This window comes from Macrobrachium nipponense, chromosome 24 (assembly GCF_015104395.2).
Source record: "Macrobrachium nipponense isolate FS-2020 chromosome 24, ASM1510439v2, whole genome shotgun sequence".
Taxonomy (NCBI): Eukaryota; Metazoa; Arthropoda; class Malacostraca; order Decapoda; family Palaemonidae; genus Macrobrachium; species Macrobrachium nipponense.
The window spans coordinates 56,757,957-56,783,287 of record NC_061091.1 but is presented as its reverse complement, the minus strand read 5'-3'; the positions used below and the strand labels follow the sequence as shown (position 1 = coordinate 56,783,287).

Genomic DNA, 25,331 nt, shown 5'->3' with positions numbered 1-25,331 from the left:
TTGTCAATTGTTTACCCTACAGCTCCTAGTATTAAGCACCAATCCCATAGAAGTTCAGACATGTCATTTGCCGACTTTCTGCTCTTTTTGAATGTTACCTTTCGACTAGAAAATCAGACCCAATACGGCTTACATTTATTACAGAAAAAAATAGATATATAGATATATACACCCCATTTTTGCCGTAGAGAGGCTTTGCTCCTGATATTGGTAACCTTTCGTCATTTGGCAATGCCTTAGGTAACGCCAGAATTGGAAAAATGTCATGAGGATATGACATTTTCCAATTCTGGCTGCAAGCATCCGCAATCCGCTAGCTACCAGGTACATAGTCACTGCTTAGATCAAAAGGGGAATTTTTGTATTTTTAAGGAAGCGTGCTTATTCATTCTCTTCTCATCCTTTTAGGGATGAAAAAATGACTATTTTGTACTAGAATGATTTGAGATCACACACCCTAAGTGTTTTCTAGTACTGATGCTTTCCTAGATATTGAAAGAATTTGTATTAGATAAACCAAATATTCTTACAGGGTATGTTTTGTACGGGAGCTGTTAAGTATTGTGGAATTTTTAAAACATTGTGCTTAGCCATCTGTATGTCGTAGAACTTGCATATTATCCCTATTTTCTTTTTAACTGTGTTCCAAACCTGCCGGAAATCCGAGTAAGAAGAAGCGGATGAGGTTTTCGGTTAAAAAAAAAATAATGAAGACAAGAGGCGATTTACGTCACCCACTTCAGAAAGGACATCGGTTACAATGTTAGTCTTACTCTAGGAAAGATAATGTTACGGTGTTTAGAATAGATGCTGCCGCTCTCGAGTAGGAGCTGGTGTCGGGTTCATTTGCTTGTCCTTTGATGCTTCCATCTTGGAAGTCTCTCTTGGAAGCTCGGATGATTTGTAAGTTTCGCTCTTTCAGTGATGAGAGGGTGTAGGATTCTTATGGCTGCATTTGCGAAAAAAAGTATTTGTGGCTCAAGTTTTTTTTATTGCATGCTTAAGTTTTTCCAAAAGAGGTTTCCATACATGCATAGCTACATGAATGCGTAGTTACACGCTAATGCTTACGTCTAAATACATGTGTGGTTACATAAATGCATTGTTTATGAGATTTTTAACGTAAACAAACGGAAGAGTTTGTTTACATGTTACAATTTTGTGATAGGATGGAAAAATGTGAATCATAAAAAAAACATGAAAGCCAAAAATGGAAAAAAATTTGAGGATAAGTATAAGATTAAATAATATTAGAACAGAGAATGGAAGATTAAAAGCCACTATATATTATATATATTATACGCATAGAAAAAATATGTATGCAAATTATATATACGTGTGTGTGTGTATATATATATAATTCTATATTATAATATATATATATATATATATATATTATATATATATAACGTATATATATATATATATATGATATATATATATATATATATATATATATATATATATATAATCTATATATTATATATATATATATGTTCTTAAAATTGGGTTCAATTATGATGGGAGAAACCGTAAATACATATCACTGCTTAGTAATGAAGCCTTTTGGAAAAAATCAATACAATCGATATGGAATAAGGTACACACACGTTAATACTCTATTAGTGAACAAAATATAACCCAGAAACTACGCGAATAAAATGTAAGAAAATAATGAGAAGCAATATAAAATCAGTTCAGAATTAGATAATAACTGAATGACTAAATCATCCCCTTCACCGGATGTGGACAGCGGAACGGCGGATGGTGACAAGCTAAAAGGAATGTGACCACGAAAGTTGTGACGTCAGTTGGGAAAAACCCCCATTATTCGAATTCTTTGGTTATTTTATTTCTAGTTTTCTAGAACTCTCCAGCTTACGTCAAGAATTCCACCGACCGTATCTGGTTACGTTAACGAGAAAGCTAGACACTGCTGACTGGGGCCTTTGTCGTTTACGGGAGTTGTGGTGAATTTGTCAGTTTTACCCTTTTTATATATATATATGATATATATATATATATATATATATATATATATATATATATATATATAGGGGAGGGAGAGTGGGGCAAGAAGCCCCCTTAAGGAGAAATGCTTATATGTCTACAGTATTTCAGCTATTGACCTAACAGAGATATTTCTAGAAAGTTTTGTTATTTGGAGTATCAACGATCATAATCATGAGAAGCTGTCAGGAATTTAGGATAGTAAAAACATGACCTGAAAAAAAAGAACAAAGGGGGCCTTTTACCCCATGGGTGGGGTAAGAAGCCCACGGTGGGGGCTTTTTGCCCCATACCTAAGATATTGTGGTACTTCATGAAAACTACCATTTATATTGAAAAGTAGACGCCTACTTCTGCTCGATATAAAATATTCAACATTCCACGCAAAAATATTCAAGAGTAGTGTTGGAAAATATACAAAAATTAATCTTAGTTCTTAGTTTCTTGTAAAACCTAGGAACTTTTTGGTATTCATAGGAACTGAAATTAGCAAAATTGTAAAATAAATTGACACTTCCTCTACATGACAGCTGTAGCAGCGCAATTAGAAATAAATTCACTTTTATATAGCACCAAGAATAACACAAATAAAAGAAATGATGGATAAGTTTTACCTAAGAACAAAAATGACATAAGTCAAAAAGGTAGACTAATTTTCTTTACATTACTCCATTCTCTCTGGATAAAGTCCTGTGACTGTGGTGGCCATCTGGAATTGTAATGTGCGTTTCTGCTCGACTTGGCTAAACAATTTTAACAAAGTGATGTAGCCAGTCTACGATACAACCAGCATTAGACCATCTATTTGCTGTGCATCTAGCAATTGATCCAGGTGAGTTGCCGATCATAAGTAGTGAAGTCATCCTTTTACGGGGAAATATAAACATTGCACAAATAAGATGTAGTCTGTCCTCTTTCACCACTGGTTACACGTCCAACTGATCAGATGGGGTAAAAAGCCCCCTGGGCTTCTTGCCCCAAAGCGTGGTGGGCCTTTTACCCCACTTGCCATTTTTTAAGAAAACTAAATCCACCTGTACCTCAATTGAGTTTTCAATTCTGGATTGCATTGGAAGATATTTCTTAGCTCTCATTTTAAGTAACTGTAGTTAAAGTACTGACTTTACTGACAAGATGTCCGCACAGGATATCCCTGATATAGCACGCATACTTACATGAAATGTGTCCAAAGAAGAAAAATGCGTGCTGGCTGTGTCCCATTCTAGTTCTCCCTGGCTGTTTGGTATAGAAAGCTTCAGGCAGAAGGTGTTGCTGCACTGATCAGCTGACTAAGTTGCTATGTTATGTAATAAGCAAGAAAATAGGGGAAGCCTTATACCCCACTCTACCCTATATATATATTTATTATTTATATAATAATATAATGATTAATTAATATATATATCATACATATATATATATATATATAATATATTATATATATATAATATAATATATATATATATATATAATATATTAAATAATATACTATAATATCTATATATATAATAATATATATATATATTTTTAATAAATATATATAAAGGCGAATTCCACAGGAAAATGGTAGTCAGAAATCCAAGCGCTTTCGTCTTTACTCAGACATTGTCAAGGAGTTAATGAGGTACAATTGGAGAGAAAGGTCTCAGGTACAACACAAGATCAAGGATACCAGATGGTTAATTGTCAAAAGGGTAAAAAATAAAAGAGATAATCCAGGATTATGGGATATCACATGGTCACAAACCTAAACAGATTGACCCTAACCGAAATTACAAAGGTTCTTTACAGTCCAAAACATGTAAAAACTGAATGTATTAATTTTGTTGCTTATATTTATCTACAACTTTTTTCATTATGAAAAAAGTGTGATAAAGTTTATTAAGGACAAACCGGTAAATCTCTTTCACAACGTCTCAAACAGCATCAGTATTCTGTGAGAACTGGGCAAATATCGAATGCATTATTCGTACATATGAGAGATTTAGACCATCCTATTAACTGGAGTCAAGCAAGAGCCTTAATCCCATTTAATGACACAGTTAAAAGGAATATCATTGAATCTTGTTTCATCAAGTCAAATAATAGAAATGTTCTAAATTTAAGTCTTGGTTTATTTAAACTTGATGCTTTCATAATGAAAAAAGTTGTAGATAAATATAAGCAACAAAATTAATATATTCAGTTTTTACATGTTTTGGACTGTAAAGAAACTGTAATTTCGGTTAGGGTCAATCTGTTTAGGTTTGTGACCGTGTGATATCCGATAATCCTGGATTATCTCTTTTAATTTTTACCTTTTTGACAATTAACCATCTGGTATTCTTGATCTTGTGTTGTACCTGAGACCTTTCTCTCCAATTGTACCTCATTAACTCCTTGACAATGTCTGAGTAAAGACGAAAGTGCTTGCATTTCTGACTATCATTTTCCTGTGGAATTCGCTTATTTATGAAGTCACGTGCTTCTTCTGTGATTTTTTTAAGCATAATATATATATATATATATATATATATAATATATATATTATATATATTATATATATAATATGTATGTACTTATGTATGTTAGTAGTCTTACCCGTTGGTATCGATGTAAATGATATACTGTCTAAATTGAATAATTTAGTATCATCCATAAAATTCACTGTTGAAATTGAAAATAACAATGTCATCCCTTTCCTAGATGTATTAATACATAGAGAATCTTTCCAATGCAAATTCAGTATTTATAGAAAACCCACAAATAATTTAACATATGTACATTTTTATTCCGGCCACCATCTTAATATTAAGATTTAAATTTTTTCTTCTATGTTCCTACGCGCTTTGCGTATCACGAGTCCACAATATCTTGACCAAGAAATAGAATACATAAAAAAGATAGGAAACGATCTCTGCTACCCACCTCATTTAATTGATTTATGTTATCAAAAAGCTCACAAAAAGTTTTACAGTGTTGCTAATAATGAAAAAGATATGCCTAAAAATGTACTTAGCTTACCTTACTTTCGTGGATTTGAAACTATAAAATCAATATTCAAATCATTTAATGTTAATGTAGTGTTCTCTTATAACAATACCGTTAAAGATGTGCTAATTAAGAATGGTCCCGTAACAAATAACAACATCATTTACAAAATTCCTTGTAAGGATTGCCCATCGTTTTACGTTGGTCAGTCAAGTAAAAATTTATGTGTACATATTAAGCAGCATATGTATTCAGTTAGAACAGCCCAGACTTCAAATGCACTGTTTATCCATCTGAGTGAAAAATTTCATTGTATTAATTGGGGTGATACCTCGGTAATTGCTAGATCTAATGATTGTTTCAAGAAATTTACTGGAATCGGCAATTATACTAATCACTAATAAAAACAACGTAAATCTTAGTCTGGGAATGTACCATTTGGCCCCATATATTTGTAAGATGTTTATGAAGGACCTTAAAATAAATGAACTACTAATAAATTAGTCCCACATGTATATAGTTATTATTTCTTCTCTCTCTCTCTCTCTCTCTCTCTCTCTCTCTCTCTCTCTCTCTCTCTCTGGTTCAATATTCTCTCCCTCTTTCTCTTGCTTGATATATATATTTATATTTTCTTTCGTCTTTTCATTAATAATAATTTTTTGGGAAAATTTGTGTAAATTTCATGATATTAAATTGTATATGCTTCCGTGTTTTTTCAAAATGTACTGTTTTCTGGAAGAATAACTTGTTTACTGCGTGTGTCCCCCAAGGTGTGGCTACCCTCAGGTGTTTCCTCCTTTCTGTAGAGTGAAATCGCCCTTAATGCTAATCTTGTAGTGTCGGTTTGGATATTAAGTCTTCTTTTGACTATGTTGTCCTCTGTAAAATCAGTTTGCCTCAGTAAAGGGTCCGAACAGGACTGAAAGTACTTGGCTATCTCGCTTTTTCATTTTTTCCTTCGTGGCAAAAAACCTTTATATATATATATATATATATATATTATATATATATATATATATATATATATATATATATATATATATATATATATATAATAATACAGAAGAATCATAGGGGTAGCAGACCCGACCAACATCCAGGTTGAAGAGGTAAAGGCATGTCTTTCACAAGTATCGTTTATTAACCGACGTTTCACATCACATGATGCATCCTCAAGGCTGGAAATTATATATTAAGAATACTAAAATCATCACTCACTCATAAAAAATCTAAAAAAGCACAACAGATATTTGACATTTACAAATACAAATTAAAACGAGAACTTGAAAGGAACACCTACCAAGGTAAGAGTTAAAAAGTGACTAAAAAGGCAGAGAAAATTAACATAAGAAGAGATGACTAAACAGAACGTGGAGAGTAAACAGTTCCACGCAACTGTTTTTAGCATAACTGCCTGTTTGTTTACTCTCCACGTTCTGTTTAGTCATCTTCTTATGTTAATTTTCTCTGCCTTTTTAGTCACTTTTTAACTCTTACCTTGGTAGGTGTTCCTTTCAAGTTCTCGTTTTAATTTGTATTTGTAAATGTCAAATATCTGTTGTTGCTTTTTAGATTTTTTGTGAGTGATGATGATTTTAGTATTCTTAATATAATTTCCAGCCTTGAGGATGCATCATGTGATGTGAAACGTCGGTTAATAAACGATACTTGTGAAAGACATGCCTTTACCTCTTCAACCTGGATTATATATATAATATATATATATATATATATATATATATATATAATATGTGTATATATATTATAATTATTATATATAATTAATATATATCTTAATTTATATATATATAGGTACTAATATATTATATAGGTAGGTAAATATATATACGGTGTATATATAATATCACAATACGGACTATTATAATATATATATATATATATTATATATATATATATATCTAGAGGAGAGAGAGAGAGGAGAGAAGAAGATGCGAGAGAGAGAGAGAGAGAAGAGAATCTACAGTCAGCAATATCACAGTATTTCAGAGGGTTTCGTGATACATCTTAGTAGACATCATAGTTTATTTAAGAAACGTTTCGCACACAAAAAACACGGTGCATCATCAGTCTGTGGAAATAGAAACAGTTACATTATAAAAGGAACTCACAATAAATACTAAAAATATTGCATCATTAAAATACCGCAAAAAAGTTAAAATTTAAAGATTTTGAAACAAGGCAAAAGAACCAAGAGAGAGAGAACTAAGAACACCATTATTGGTTATACGAGGGACCCAGAGCACTTAACTACCTTAGAGTCCTTACTCATTAAAAGGCTGGTTCCTTCATTAAACAGTAACTCTACGGCTTCACCTTTGTATCTGGCATAGCTGTCGTCTTGTTTGGAACGCCAAAGTTTGCCATTCCTTCTCTGTCTTTACCCTGGATGGTTGGTGTTCTTAGTTCTCTCTCTCTTGGTTCTTTTGCCTTGTTTTAAAATCTTTAACTTTTAACTTTTGCGGTATTTTAATGATGTAATATTTTTAGTATTTATTGTGAGTTCCTTTAATAATGTAATTGTTTTTATTTCCACAGACTGATGATGCACCGTGTTTATTGTGTGCGAAACGTTTCTTAAATAAAATATGATGTCTACTAAGATGTATCACGAAACCCTCTGAAATACTATATATATATATATATATATATATATATATATATATATATATATATATATATATATATATATATATATTACGTTTTCAAACATTATATATATATATGTATGGTTGTGTACATGTATTATATATTTACACGTGTATATGTGGATGTACGTATTTACCTCGTTTGTATGTATGTTTGTGTCATGATAGCCGGGCCTGCCTCTGTTATGGTTTAGTACTATGATGTATTTTAGTTTTATAAACTAATTTATTTCTGTGCTAGCTTACACTTATAAAATTATTTATTGTTATGAATAAGAAATTTTATATTTGTGGTTATATTGAAATGTATTCATTTATTTCGTAAATTACGAAATCTGAAAACTTCAGTTGTTCCTCGTTGGACGAGTCGGTTACATGCTCGACTATTGATCTTAGAGTCCAGGTTCGGTTCTCCGCCCTGCCAACAAGGAATCATAGGAATTTATTTCTGGTGGCAGAAATTCATTTCTCGACGTGGTTCGGTTCGGATCCCACAAGAAGTTGTAGGTCCCGTTGCTAAGCAACCAGCTGGTTCCTAGCCAAGTAAATAGAAAAACTAATCCTTCTGGCCAGCCCTAGGAGAGCTGGTAATCAGCTCGGTGGTCTGGTTAAACCAAGATATGCTTACTTTTGAACACTTCAGTAACACTCCAAGGAGTACGGAAGTGTACCCTTTTACGCAGTAATATTACGCTTATGTTATGGCGGTTGACAACCACATGTTAACTAGTTTATGTATAGGATTAAGTTCATGGTACGTAAGATTACGTACTTTTTATTTTTTTAGTGATGTATTGTATGTATTCTTTTATTGTGTACTGTAAGATTACGTATGCTTATGTTTTAGTAATTTATGGTAGGTATTCTTTTATCTTGTACGATCATGTTATTATAGTACTTATTTTAAACATGACCGTATATATTTGAACGTTATAACAATATTTTGCAGTTTACATACTTCTACTAATCTTTGCAAGCCCGTTGTCGCATAGGATTTCTTGAATATCTTTTTGTTTATCAGCTGTATCTTCTTGAAGTTTTGGCACAGCATATTTTAGACCAGGGGGTTCCCAAACTGCGGGTCATGACCCCCAGAGGTATCATGAGCCTTTTTCTGGGGGTCATGGAGGATCCAAGATTTTGAGGAAATTTTTTATATTTAGGGAATTTTGTTAGTTAAAATAAATGATTAAATCAGTCCTTGTTAATAAACATTAATAAGCATTTTTATTCGTGGTTATTGCTCTCTCTGCTGTGAGTAATCTTTAATTTAATGTTTAAAATGTATCTGCGTCATTGGAAATTAGTTCATTTTCAGAAGGCTTCGAAAGGTGAGGGTCATGGTAGGTTTGGTACTACTGAAAGGGGTCACGCGCTGTAAAAGTTTGGTAACCACTGTTTTAGATCTTCCGGTAATTTTTGGGCAATATAGTGAAGTACCAGAATTTATTGATTAAGCCAATTTACTCTTGACGTTTTCAATTCGTTGTATATATCCGAACACCTGTCCTTGGCGTAGCTAAAGAGTTAGTCTCTCACTCTCAAACTTATGAATGGTAGAGTGCACTTCGATATGGGTTTTTACATTTTGAATAACTGACAATAACCATTTCCTATGCAGTATCTTTCATATAAGCATTTGTATGTTATTATATATCTATGTTTTAATTACCATGAGAATGGGGTGGTAATGGGCCAGTTATGATTATACGGTATATTGCAGATGTTTGGCCATGACTATAATTCTGTAAGTAAGGTATGGTATGGCGCATTGTCCTCTACGATAGTAGATTCACATCAACCGTGCATTTGATGTCTAGGCCAATCCCTTACGACGCTCGTGATTGGCTGTTGATAAAGCCAATCACAGGGCTGGAAACTGTCTCTTTCGAGAGTTCACATAGGCAGGATGTATCTTCCACCTCTCCTGAGGGATAATTTTGAAAAAAGTATCCCTCAGGAGAGGTAGAACATAGACCCTACCCATGTGAATTCTCGAGAGAGACTGAGAGTTTCCAGTTCTGTGAGTGGCTTATCAACAGCCAATCAGGAGCGTCGTAAGGGACTGGCCTAGACATCAAATGCACGGTTGATGTGAATCTGCTATAGGACCAATGGCTCAGGAAGCGATTGTAAAAGTAGTGATGTCAACCATCGGAGGAACAATTTGTCATTCATTTCCCCATGGTAGTCGCCACTGCTGTTTTTTCCGGCGAATCAAAGGAAAGTATTCTCAACAAATCCTTTCACAGAAAGCTATAATTGTCAATTTGATGAAAGTATTTAAAAATCATTCAGTCATGTTCCGTTACGTGTATTTTCAAGGGAACCCTTAAAGAGATTATCCCTTAACCTTTTTAGAAAGATACCCATTGGCTACCTTCTCTGCAGTATATGAAGCAAAGCATTGTGGCATCCATGATGGCAATACTGCAACATGTTTGTCATAGCTAATACAGGTAGATGGACGTATATTGCATCTACGAGTGACTACAAATGTTTGAGCATATCGGACGACAAAATAAACATACCTGAAAACCAGTAAACTACTTCCCCTCTGATTTTCTGTCGGTAGACTCATTTGTATCTTTATAATATAAAAAATTTATTTACTTTCTTTGTTCATTTGCAAAATTTTACTTTTACCAGTTTTTTTCCAATTCATAATTTCATTCTTTTAATTGTGCGTTAATATAATCTAATTTTGTTACGTATTTTACAACTGTTGTTTTTATCTATTGTTGTTATTGTATTTTTTTATTTATATACATTTTAGTTATTCACTTAACCATTTACATCCTTGACACAAAATACTGATTAATTTTACTGTATTTTTAATGAACTCGTTCTTTTACTTGTAATTTTTATCACATAATTAGGTTTATTCATTTTGTTTTTCATTGATATTTTTCATCTCGTTTATTTTAATTCATTTTCAGTTTTTGGACTTACTTGTATTATTTATTTAATTTAATATAAATTAATTTGTTTCACTTCTTTTGCTTAATTTTTATTTTTTTATTTATATTTTGTTCGTTTATATTTATTTTGTGTACTTAAGTTCATTTATATTTGTATTTATTTTACGTAGTTATTCTGTTACTTTATTACTTTATTTGAGTACGTATCTCATGTATGCCTCACATGTAAAATCAGTCAGCTGTACAACCTCCACGTTGAATCTAAAAAAAGGCCAACTCTTGTAATAAGTAACCGCACTTACGCACAATACGCATACATTTAAAGTTATCGCATCCATTCCTTTCTGGTTCGTCTGATTGTGATTGTGCCACGTGAGAGGCTGGTTTATTGGAAACCCCCTCCCCCCCATCCGGTGAGAGGCGCAGCATCAGTAAAAGATGCATATACAGGACCCCCGCAAGGGTTGAGTCACATAGTGGAACAATCTATGTCATAAGTAATGGGTTTTAACATTGAAGCAATTGAAGTTCGAGTTTAACATATATGTATTAATCACATTTATATTTATGTATGAAATAGACAAAAGAAAAGTAGTGATACCCCCTCCTGAAGGAACACACGTCTGAGGTTGAATAATAGTAATAGCAATAACGTGATAACACATACATGACAGCGGAAATAATGATAATGATAATGGTGGTAAAAACATATTCACATACCGGCCACTAATAATAACTATGTTCATCGCTTAGGCTGCATTGATTGTAATAGTGGAATCTGCAAAAGCGATAGGCAAAGATTCAGTTGTTAGGATGGCATAAGCGGAATGCTTTGGAATTGATGCGAAGCACTCCCTCTATTTGCGTGACTCTGGTATTTAAAAGTGGGATATTTAAAAGTATGGTAAGTTGGTGTATCAATAATGGGACTTCAACGAATTATCGAGTCGGCAGAATATCGAACATGCGTAATTCAACTTTTGACTTCTGTTCGGAATTGTCTTTGATCGGTAGAATCTGGCTCGATCTAGATTTTACTTAAAGAGTAAGTGGTGGATTCTTGCCAATGTGTTTCGTGTTCATGATATATCTTCAAAAAATTGTGACACATTACCTTGCACTATTGCGTAGTACTTAATCTGTTTCCGGAGCTCTTATACGAAGACAAATGTGCATAATTTCTCTTCATAATACTATAGTGTAATCATGATTTTTTTTTTTTATAATTTGGTCATTATTTGCTTCTTCTGTCGAATCAAATGTAATTCTTTGCAAAGCTTTATGTCATTCTCGGGTCCATTGGTTTTAAGAAAGCCAAACTTTGTACTGTGATGGTATTGAAACAGATCATTAGCTGTAGCACTGTGTGCACGTCAAGTTTTACAAGTAACTCAAATACAAAGGGCCTTCAAATATTCTGTGTTTTACAGGAACAGCTTTAGCCGAAGTTTTGTACAGGGAAATGAATATTCTCCCTTTCATAACTATTGCATGACGCCCATCGGACTACCTCTTGCCCTCCTTTGTCAGAGTAATTCGTTATCATTAGGCATGGCTTCCTGATGACATGAAGCCTTGGCATTCTTTCCTCTTACCTCTTTATTTTTTTATTTATTATTTTTTTTGAGGGGGGGGGGGTTAGGGAAGTTAGCTGCTGTCAAGGCTATTAAAGAGCTGTGGGCACCTATCCCATGGCCTGTCCTTTTAGCTTAGCTCTATATATAGAATTTGTTTTACATATAGCATGTGTTTTAAACTAGCATTAAATACGGAATGTGGAATATGTTGACCCTTCCTGTTCTTGTGATACCCATCGTGTGTTTTATCTTTATGTAGTAAACAGCTCGGGTAGCTTTTAATGTCACTCGTGCGCTTAATGTAATTCTAGATGTAAAATAATGTTCTAATATGTAGTTATCATGGTTTTCATTGCATTGTTTTCGTATAATTTAGTAATTTTGTTACTTAGTAAATTGTACACTGGCTACCATATGATAAAAAGGCCCATAAAAATACATACACGTTACAACCATATATTTCGGATACTTCTGTATTCCAGTTCACTAGTACATAAATATGGACAGATGATTTATGACAAGATTATAAGATCATATACAAAATTCACTCGTCAAATTTACCTTTGAACATTTACTTTTTGTGGAAACAGTAACTTGCCATTGACAATTTTAATTTTTAATAGAAAACGTTATTATGCCGTTGTCAGTTAAAAGTATGATTTTTTATTTCCGTTTTTCTAATATAATTGTAATAAAAATAATACTGTTATTGTGCGTATCTAAAACAATTAAATTATTCCGTGTTTATCGCTAGTTTTTTGGACGAATTTAAATACTTCATAATAAAAACTGAAAACTGTCTTAACATTTTTCGTAAGTTAGGCTTGCATGTCATTTTGTGATTTTAAGATATATTTTCCGTTCCCTTCATTTTCATTAAACACTATTTTCAATATGTTTATCGTCATCTGAACGTAAATTAAGAGATAATTCATTTAAGAAAACATTTATTTTTTATTCCTGCCCTACGCTCGTTTTTTTCTACAATATTTAATAATCATGTTAAAAGAAGCTTTCTGTTTCCTTGGGTAAAATTATTAAGTATGATTAGTTTGCATTTTGAAGCTAATTTGCCAGTGCTGCAGTTAATGAGACAACGCCATAGGATTATCATTACTGATTTACCGATCAGAAATTGAATGAATTATCAAATCAGAATTCATTCGCGTTGAAAAAGTATATCACTTTTGAATCGTTGTATGAGACAGTCAGTATTTGTAGGAATTGTTCATATTTTGTTTATCTGAAATATACGAGTTTTACAAACGGGATATTAAATAATCACAGTTCAAGCATAGTACGCGGAAAATAACCCTAAAATAATGTTGACAGGGCACTTATTTCTCTTCGCCCTTATTATGTTTCAAGTAATTAATTCATGAAATATGATGGAAAGGTTTCACGAGATTATAAACAGCTGGCAGTATTCACTAAAATTTTCTTGAATTATGATATATAAATCGATGTTTAAAATGCATATAGGTTATAGTGACACGAAGAGTACCAATGAATGTTAACAGTATTTAATTTATTATGAATGTCCGAAAAATAAATAAACGCGCGAATGCTACTGTTAACAAGGCAGTGTCACTATAAATTACAGACCACCATCTTTCCCTCCGTCGTCTCAGCGACCGTCATTCGTATCCCATCAAGAGGGGGGAGAAAAGAGACTAAATATATGTAAACACATCTTGCTTTCGAAGAGGGATGGATATCTGTGAAGGGTGGGGAGCCCTGGGGAGGGGAGGAGGAGGGGATAAACAACCCCTACATCAGCGTCGACGTAAACATAGACGCGAGTTGGGCTGCAGGGCAGTTGGGGTGACGCCACAAAAGGTAAACGGGGCGGTCGGGCCGACATGGCGCTGTTTACATTCGCACCTGATTCTTTGCCCAAACCTCCAGGGATCTGAAAAGGTCAGAGGTTAATACTGCTTTGCGGAGGACGAGTGGGAGGTAGCCTTTTTGTGGTGGTTATGAACTGTAGGAAAATAAAAAATATGAGAAAGTATTTTTTATTTTATTTAGTTTTTTCTTTTGTAGATGCTTAGGAGGTGTAATATTTTGATGCATGGACTTTGCCGTGAAATAAGAGAAAATGACTTTTTGTCAGTTGCTAAGTAAGCCCGAAAATATTTATTTTTAGGCTTAGTGCTTTTCGAGGAAGGGTTGAGTTGTAAAGTTGAAGAGGGCTGTGGGACAGACGGAGGGGTTGTTTTCTATTTATGAAGTAGGCCGCAACATAATTAACAAAACCTCAAAATACTAAATATAAATCTTTCAGGAAATTAGATTAAGAGCAACAGTAGTCAGGTCACCAATTATATTAAGACTCTGGATAAGACGAAGGGAGTCTTCCTTTTAGGGGTTGTGCTGTACTTTGTCTCTTTTAAAACAAACAAACCGTAACCACAACCTCCTCCTGAACCCCCTCATACCTCACAACCCTCTTTCTGTCCCTCCTCCTGCTCCTGCTCCTCCTCCTCCTCCTCCTCCTCCTCCTCCTCCTCCTCCTCCTCCTCCTCCTCGTGACAATTCTGTGTTTATTGGTTTTGTTTTAGTATGTCCTGTTTAGTTATATAAATGAGCCCCGTGACCAACTGTCATTGAGTTCAGATTCGCCCTTTTTTTCAGATCATTGCATATATGTAGGCTTGTAACAAAACTGATGATATGTGTGAGAGAGAGAGAGAGAGAGAGACAGCGAGAGAGAGAGAGAGATTGAGAGTTATAATTCAGGACTGATAACATTTTAATGTCATGGTTAAACTTAATTAAAACAAGTCAAAAATGGTTAAAAGTGTGTAATTTGACATGCACACTATATCTAATTATATATATATATATATATATATATATATATATATATATATTATATATATACATACACACACATATATATACACATACACATAAATACATATATATATACACATATGTATATTCATGTACATATATAATAATTATATATTTGTATACATATATGTACTATATATTATATGCAATATATATTTAATATATACATATCATCCAATCACCTGTGATACATATACATACATGTACATATATACTCACACATTCTGTGGTTATGCATACTCGTATGGGCTCGCGTCTGCATAATTTTAACGCCTGCCATGTTCAATATTACGGGAAAAATTATAAAACCTATTTAGAGCCATCTGGTAACTCCACAATGAATCAGGTAATATCTGAATGTTTGCAACGCTGCCTCTGAAACATAGTCGCCAAAAGTAAACGTATGACAAAATACACGGTGACAGAAAACTGGAATATTTATTGACGCCTCCTCAGCTTGCCGTAATGTTCACCAAGATTCGTTTAGCCAACTGTACGCCAACCCAGTGTTTAAGAGAAATGCGTATTGAGTGCTCATTTTATATCGTACAATATTTAGTGAACTTATTGGTATCTGTTTGCGTCGTATTCTTTACTTATGTTTAAAACAGCAAAAGCTTCCAATCTACGATTGGTGTACTATACTATACTATACTATACTATACTATACTATACTATACTATACTATATTATAATAAGTAAGTGCAACCGCTAAACCATGCACGGTGAAGTTTCCCCCTTTCATAATGTTTTCATGTAATTTTCAATTAAAGTAATATCCAAATAGGAAATAGAATTAATTTCTTCTTAGCAACAAGTCCGTAATCGATGTCGGCAGAGAAATTTGTAAAGCTTGTATATATTTCTCCGTTACACGAGTTCAGATTTCAGAATGAGATAAGAGAAATCAAGATAGTCAGTGCAACCCCTCCCGTATGGATGGAGGGATATCCGTCAAACATGGTACAAAGGTAGACCATTATGCACTCAAGGTACAAAGAGGGAGCGTATCCGTGTGAGTCTTCCCTGTCTATCCGGAGTACTTTATCTGCAACACCCGGCATTCACTGCACCTGTACCTACGCAGTTAAGGGATCTTACTTGGCCATCCCACAAAAGTGACCATCATGATGTATCTGTATATTTCTGGCAACATTTTGGTGATGTATGACCTAATATTCATCTGAAAGGTAAAGGTTTATATATTCATGGAAAGAGCCCATTTGAAGGAATATTTTGAGTGGTATATGAACCTTCTACGTTACATTTTAAGGAAGATATGGGTATTTTACGATCAGCTACGCTGAATTTACGGGTCAAAATTTTCATGCGATATAGTGAGATTGAGCCTAAATTTTTCACTTGCTGCCAGATTTCCAAAAGTCTATCCTGATTTTTTTTTTATTATAATTCATGGTGTCTACCGGAAAAATAAATATTAACTTTAGGTACATTTCATGCATAGGGGAAACATTCTCCCCTCCCCCCAACCCAAGCCATGGACTAGTAGTAAGGGAGATTGTCCATCTTGTGTCTCACCTTATCGGTACAATTCCTCTTGCAAGGTTGAAGTGATTTCGTTTAAAATTGTTATAAATGTGACTAGTCTTCATGAATGAGCATAAAGGGAAATCACACGCGTGTCTGACCAGCAGATGTCTCAATCAGACAACATGAGGAGAGGCAGTCTAGTCAGTCTGTATCTGGCCGTTAATTGTGTCTGTCACACTGACATTGTAACTCTTTCTGCCGTGATAAAAGGGTTTTCAGTTAACTTCTTTGTTTGCCTATGCAAGAACTATAATGGTATCTTCAATATTTCATGAACTGGACTCTTACAGAGAAGTTGGATTGTAATGAAAATGTATTGTTTTGGCAGTACTGGCAGACTTTGTTTTAATCACATTTCAATGGAAATTGTTCTCAAAATTATTAGGAATACAGATGTTTAGTAAATATTGTATGAAGAGACTTTTTTTTCCACAGATCGGGCGAATGTGACCTGTGAATGTCATTTGTAGGCAATGATATAGTCTACTGCCTTTTTTTATTTCTTTTTAACACGTGAAAGAATATTTGATGTCATCAGTACGCATTTTTCCTGGGTAACAGATGACGCAGAGAATTAAAAGATGGGGGTCTTAACTGCTACATATATATTTGTATATACTAAATTCACGATGGTCCCCACAGCATTGTGGTTATTATGTATACACACGCACTTTTCCCACCGACACTGCTAAATGGTTAATGAAGCTGTTAATGACCATGTTATTAAGTCTATCTATTTATCTATCTATCTATCTAATATATCTATATTATATATAAATAGATATAGATATGTATATATATGTTTTTATGAATATATATATTATGTATATACTATGTATGAATGTATTTGCATATGTATATAATACGAATTCAAATACATTCATAAGTGTATATGTGTGCGTGTATCTGCTTTGTTTGACCTTGAATGCTATGAACAAATAAGCCTGGCTCTCTTTTCGCAGGTTTTCATTAATGTGTTGAAATGCTCTGTTTACGAGCAAGCTTCCAGTAGAGCGTGAATATATACGCACCATGCGAGTCCGCACGGTGAATACATTCGTGTATTAAAGGATTTTGGTAAATCTTGCTGAAAGGATTCAGTGGATTGCCCCATTCATGTCAAGAATTTTGGTTAAGGAAGATCTTGATGTTGTCCCTCTTAGGTAATTTTTGGAACTCCCTAAAATGTGTCACTTGGAGATACGTAGTTAAATAATGAATGCTTAAACCCCATTTCCACAAAATCCATTGGTCTTAATTGGAACATTTTTCCTAGTGGCTGTTGGGACAAACTGACCCATGAGTTCCAGCACAATCGAGTTTGCTACCAAATAAAGCCGTCTTAATGTGAGCTAAACTTTCCTAAAGCGAAGTTGAATTAAACGGAGGTATGCTCTCAGCTGATTTGCGTTTTCCAATTTATATTGTATTTTTAGTACCATATATTTTCTAATGTTCTAAAACTGTTGATAATGTATGATACAAGACGTATATTCGAATTTGGAATATGTAATTTTTATACAGAAAAAGCTAATCTACAAATCGTTATAGATGATTATTGAAAGCTTTGTTATATACAAGCAATGTTGTCTTAAATATCTGGTATACAAAAGTCTTCTCGATTCTTCTCTCACGAAAAGTGCGGGAATTTTCATGTTTGGTGTCCTGCAATGATTAACCCTTTCTGAAAGATGTTTTCAGGTTTCAATAGTGCTTGTACTTCATAGGGCAGTGGAACTAAATTGTGCCATCACATCGTCGTCATTACCGCCCCCTCCCCCTAATCTTCCTCTTACCGGGCTTGGGCCAGAATAAATAGCATAATAATAGCCTCCTATTCAGGGTAATTGTGCCGTATCTGTTAATTAACAGACGGACTGATTAGCTCCATCCTGTCAGCAATTAATTGATAGACTGGGCCTGTCATTCCTCTTAACCTGTCAGTAGATGAACTTTTCATAGATAGGGGCTGCCCCAAATCCGTCAGTAATTGCCGTTCTCTGTTGACTCAGAGACAATCCTCCCCACCAGTCAGTTGAATGATGAGATCCTCTGTAGGTAATGCTGCTTTTGGTTGGTGGTTATATTGAGCCTATAAGTCTACAGAAATCTGAAGCCCTTGAATGAACGCTTTAGACATTAGGGCGAAGACTATTGCTAACATAAAACCAACTTGATCTGAACCTATCAACCATCATGTGGCGATATCTTCCACGGTGGGTGAGTCTTGTATAACGGAAAACGTTGTTTGTGCCTTCCGGTTGAGGTGTAGCTGTGACAACACTGATAATCAATAGCTGTTCTGTGACTAATGTGTCTTAGTGTTGTAAAATGCTCCCAGGAATGCCTTTACTTTTCTTTGAGATGCATTAGTATTAGTTGTTTGAACGTAGATTTGACGTCTATATTAATTATTTATATATATGAATATATATATATATATATATATATTTTATATATATATATCTATATATATATATATATATATATTATATATATAGATATATATATATATCATATATATATATATATATATTATAAATAGATTTATATTTGTTTATTTGCTTTTTCATCTATTCCCGCTTCCTTGGTCCCATCTTGCTGTCCAGCCGCTCCAACCCCCATTTCCTTTGCCTCAAGCGCTGAATGGCTGAAAGTGTCCAGTGCTTGAGTCTTTCTTTAGTTTAATTTTCATAAATCATTCATTCATTTGCGTGCTACCGATGAACAGAAAGTCCGTAGAGAGAGAGAGAGAGAGAGAGAGAGAGAGAGAGAGAGAGAGAGAGAGAGAGAGAAAACACACCAAGAACCGTTCATATTATTCAGCCTTTTCCCCTGTATGTAGGTGGCATGTTATAGGGCTATCAATGTAAACACGAAATCCAGAGATACGCGTTTATATCTGCAATCATCTTGACTGTGACGTGCTGTGTATATGAGTCGTAATGGTGCCATAGCCATCTACTGTACCTGTAAGCATAAAAAAGAAGTTGGTTGCTTTTTGTATACTTCTATCGGTTTGGACAACCTGATTCTGCCAGGAGACTTGATGGGTCGAAGTTCTTGGTATTGGCAGTGGAAGAGCAGAGAGAGAGAGAGAGAGAGAGAGAGAGTTGTGCATCTGGGGAGGAAGGGAATGGGGTGTTAGATAGGGTATTTTGATAACGACTAGGAGACCGTATGCAGTTGGTTTTGAAGGTCATGGAAAGTCGAGGAGAGGTGATCTTGCAGATAGGATTTGCGCAGTTGTCGAGATCGTGTGAGTTGTTGCTTTGCTTGCAAGTTATATGGGTAAAGGACAGTTGAGAAGATCATTCTTAAGGGTCGCGTGTAAATAGTTTTTTTTTTCATTAGGTTTTTGTAATGAGATTAACATCTGTTCTAAGACGCACGAATTTGCCATTGAAAATGTTCTATAGTGTTAAATGATTGGTGCTATTTTGGCTTGTTATGTAGGCTTCACTTACTCCGAGGTGCTAGTAGACTAAACATGGCGGAAGCTCCTAGATATCATTTATTATTATAATTTGTCGACCACACTATAGAAATGGGTCTGTATACGTATATGTATGTACTTTGATCCCCGTTTAGTACTAGCGCCTCGGATTAGGTGACGCCAAGATACAATCCAAAGTAACACCAATTGATCTCACTTCAAAATATTTGCTTGGACGAAGTTTAAGGCTACAAAAGGGAGTTGGTACTCATTATTTAGTCTAAGGGCGAGACCACGTAGGCAGTTTGAATGGGGTTAAATTTTAATTTATTGTGAGGGCGAAAATTTAAGAATGAGCCCATTGATGATTTATTAAGTTGGGTCGAATAAGAGTTTGTATGATCTTGTGTGGCCAAATTGGAGATTTCTCATCTCAAATTATTGCCATCAAGCCCCAACGACCGTATATGGAATTTTCGTTTCCGATAAGATAAGTGAATATATATATATATATATATATATATATATATACATTATTATATATATATACATATAATATATATCTATATATTTATATATATATACATATATTATATAGTATTTTAGAACATTTGTATGTTTAATAGTTTCGTATTTGCCATCATCGTGATCTCACTGAATGATGTACTATATATATATATAGGTAGGTAGATAGATAGATAGATAGATAGATATATATATATATATAGATATAGATATAGAGATATATATATAGAGTGATATATATATATATATATATATATATATATATATATATACATACATACATACATATACATATACAAACACACATACATACATACACAGAAAATCGTGATTGACTTAAACGAGGTGCAACAAAGGGTCTTCGTGAAATTCTGCCAAATCATGTCCTCCCTGTGCTTTGCTGTAATAAGAGAATCCGGCTGTTTTGAAACCATTAGTAAGTTTACAAAATGTTCGTGACAAATGGTTTTAGCTGCATGAATGTGTAACCGACTATTAACCCTGTATCGATTATAAGTGTTTTATTCCTTGGTGGTGCGAGAATGAGTGTTCTTCCAAACGTGGACCGTCGCTTGCAAACCCTGTTGTTAACTTCCACTTGAGAAACTGCGCTGACATATGGTGTAGAAAATGTAAGCATAAAGTTCGCTTTGTGTCTTGCTCATGTCGAATGTTTGGAATGCTTAGGAACTTCAACTCATGTCGAATGTTTGGAATGCTAAGGAACTTCAACTCATGTCGAATTCTGGGAATATTTAAAAACTTCAGTTTATGTTGAATTGTTGGGAATGCTAAGGAACTTCAACTCATGTCAAATGTTTGGAATGGTAAGGAACTTCAACTCATGTCGAATTTTGGGAATATTTAAAAACTTCAGTTTATGTTGAATGTTGGGAATGCTAAGAAACTTCAGTCATGTTGTCAAATGCTGGGAATGCTAAGAAACTTCAGTTCATGTCTAATGTTGGGAATACTTCAAAAAACTTCAGCTCATGTCGAATGTTGGGAATGTTAAACTTCAGCTCATGTCGAATGTTAGAAAGTGCTCAGAACTTTGCCTGCCGTACACTTGATCATGTTTAAATGTTATGGATACTAAGTTCCTTACACTTAGCACACAAGTAATATAATATGTTAATATTAGATATAATAACAACTTGTGCTTTTCTTACACCTTGTTCATGTCGATTGATAGATGTACCAGGAACTGGTCTCTTGGTGTGTGCCATGTTCATGTCAAATGTTTGGGATTAACTTCTTCGTAAGAATCACAAAAGAACAACGAAACTGAATGTTGCGTAATTAACGCTGCCTGATGCTAACAAACAATCATTTTACACTTTGGTGAACAAACAATCATTTTAGACTTTGGTGTAACAAACAATCATTTTAGACTTTGGTGCAACAATCATTCATTTTAGACTTTGGGGCAACAAACAATCATTTTAGACTTTGGTGCAACAAACAATCATTTTAAACTTTGACAAGTCAGCAACGTTCATGCGTAACTACGTGAATAATTTAATGTGTTACTTTATGTAAGTTAGCAGCTTTATATAGCAATATATTTTTATAATGGAAAGATGAAATTATATATTTAGACTTTTCATTGCAATATTATATTATGAACTTTGTTGTCCGTAATACTAAGCAACAACTACTTCATCTTGTAATTTTTTTCGGTTTTATTAAGCAACAACAGAATAATTAAAAGTTTTTGGTGTCAGATTTTGCACTGTTTAAGTAGCTGCAGCACGTTATACTACCTCCCCCGCCCCCCTCCTTCCCCTCCGTGGGGTGGGGGTGTTCGGCCCACCCACCTTTCTATACGTCAAGTAGCAGCTTACAATGTCCATGCTTAATAAACAATCTGACCCCGATGCGTAAGCACTGGTTGTGTGTATAGTCTGGTCGGGTTTTGCAGATCCTGTTATGTGATTCTTCCATGTTTTGATGTTTTCTAGGGGAGTTTGAGTTTATTGGAAAGAGAGAGGTGTGTGTGTGTGTGTGTGTGTACTTGTTTGCTTGCTTGCTTGTTTGCACAAGTACGTGAGAGTAACTCCGACAAGCTGATGTATTTAGTTGGTGTCTCCTACAAGACAATTCTTGTATTGAGACGAAGAGTACTCCTGTAGAATCAAAAGTCTTGTCCATTTTATCATACTTTGGTCTCGTATTATGTGGCAACGTTGTGTGTTTATAGCGAAAATAAATTCTGCCAACCCATATAGTTCTTTTACAAGGTCATGCACTTCCCAAGTTACCATGTTTACCCAGCTTATAAACAAACTCCACCACGGAAGATGACCATGTTTGTATGTTTCTGTTATATGCAAATGAAAAAAGCATGTTTTAGTTGCTTTTCTCAGTTTTCGACTGAAATAGATATTGTATTGATAACGGAAATGATGCGAAGAGGGTTGCTTGGATTTTTGGTTTTGCTTGGGAGGCAGCGGAGAAGTTTTGTCCTGGTTTTTGAGATACTAAAATCTGAATACATACAGTTTTTAGTTATTACTTCACACACACACACACACACACACACACACACACACACACATATATATATATATATATATATATATATATATATATATATATATATATATATATATATATATATATATATATATATATATATATATATATATATGGAAGAAGCCCATTAAAATTTGGAAAAATTCTAGTACACAGATACAGTGTTTATAACACACACACACGCATACATATGTGTGTGTATATATATATATATATATATATATATATATATATATATATATGTATGTAGTATATATATATATATGTATATATATATTTATGTATACGTATATATATAAAATTTATCCACGGGGAAAAATAAGAGGCGGGGTGTAGGAATTAAAGTCGAAACCGGTCAGGACCTACACCCCGCCTCTTATTTTTCACATGTGGATATGTGTGATAACTGTATCACGTACTAAAGTGATTATAATTATATATATATATATATATATATATATATATATAGTATATATCTATATATATATATATATATGGATTGAATATTAATACACACTCATGGAAAAAGAGTAAGATATAACTATTCTCTCTCTCTCTCTCTCTCTCTCTCTCTCTCTCTCTCTCTCTCTCTCTCTGCAACATCATCATCTTAAACCCTTTAGGATTACCCAGATCGTCTGCATTTTAAGGAATCCTTTTTTTCTATGCACCCATAATGTATTGAATGAAGAATTTCTCATAACTTTCGTAATCTTTTGTAAGTTCGTTGATGCTTGAAAGAGATCTTTCTCGATTGTGAAAAAAGGTCGACATAGTTCAGAAGTATTCCCTGAAGCCAAAAAGATATTACTTTCGACAGACTAAATTGCAGAGGACTGGTGGCGATGTTGCAGGAATTGAACAAGTCCTCTGCGTGTATCAAATTTGATGGGCCAATGCTATAGATAGTGGGCTTCCTGCATGGAATAGTCGAAGCAGTTGGAAATGTAATTGCAATCTTTAAAAGGACAGGAATTTTTCATGCCTGAATTGGGATTCAGGCAAAGCTGATAATTTGCTAATGCATGAGTTTTCCCCCAAGAAATTGTACATGCAAACCATATCATACAGACATCATTTCATGACTGGTCCCTAAAATGTTGAAATTTCTTTTCATATCATGGACAAAAAAGTATCTTAAGATTTAGAGCATTAATCTTTAGGAAAAAATTTATTCTTGAGCGCGTTATATATATATATCTATATATATATATATATATAGATATATATATATATTATATATATATATATATCTTAGGAAATTGTTTGGCTGTTTTGTTACATGTAAAGAGCTAGTTTTGACACATCGAAGACTTAAATGTTACAGTTGCCTCGAGTCCATCTTCAATAATTTTCTTCGGAACCCGTCCCGTCAATGTTTTTTTTTTTTTACTGGAACCCGTTGGTCCTTGACGCCCCCCCCCCCCCCCCCCCCCCCACCCTCCTCCCTCTGTGTTTGTATTTAATATCCTCCCCGCAAACGCCAGTCCCCTTAGACGCCATGTGGCCAACGAGTATTAAAATATTATTTGCTTCGGTTCGAACCCCCTTTCCCCCCTTAGATGACCATTTCCTATTTTATATTTTTGTAAAACGTGGTTTGAATCAGTCCCTCTCACTCACTCAGGTTTTTGACGTCTGTAGCCATTTTTTTTTTCCTTCAGTGTTTCGTCCTGAAAATAATTAATATGGCATTTTAAATTTTGACCGGGTAGCTTTCCTCAATGTAATATTCATATACCTTGTGTCAGTTGTCGAAACTTAATTGTATATAATTTGATGTTATACGAACCTCTTGTACATCACTAGATTCGCATACGTATTATGTAACACGAATACCAAGATGCCATTCTATTTTAAGAAGAAAGTTTTTGAAGCAGCGGCGACTTCATCCTTGTTTTATGGGTCAGAAACATGGTTAACAAATGTATTACAAAAACCAGTAAGTAATTACAATCACTTAGTCAAAAGTTTGCTAGATGTGAGGGTAAATACCTGTACAGATTTGTGTTTGGTTGAGTCTGGGATACCCCCAGCGAAATTCATTGTGGCCAAAAAACGGAAACGTTTTCTTATGTCAAAGTTGTCTGACCCTGATATGGATGAGCCTTTTCATATTGTATATGGAATGTGTAGGGATGCAGATTCCCCTGGGTACAGATTTATTCAAAATTCCCTAACCTTTAATGACCAAATTGACCCACTAGACGACATCGTATCATCAATTAGAAATAGACCAACTTCAGCAACTAAATATGTTACTTACAGAAGCAAA

At 34.1% G+C, this 25,331-nt stretch overlaps 1 protein-coding gene across 5 annotated transcripts in view; it reads left to right on the top strand.

Moving 5' to 3' along the window:
* LOC135205655 (uncharacterized) overlaps nucleotides 1–25,331 on the top strand; it is a 142,420-nt gene that overhangs the window by 98,572 nt on the left and 18,517 nt on the right. Inside the window, exon 1 of one of the 5 annotated variants that reach the window (XM_064236492.1) lies at nucleotides 21,209–21,345. The exons of the other annotated variants lie outside the window; for them this stretch is intronic. Within the exon in view, the coding sequence (XP_064092562.1) occupies nucleotides 21,307–21,345 (39 nt within the window). The 5' untranslated portion in view covers nucleotides 21,209–21,306. Of the gene's footprint in view, nucleotides 1–21,208; nucleotides 21,346–25,331 lie in introns of those variants that run through there. 5 annotated transcript variants of the gene reach the window in all.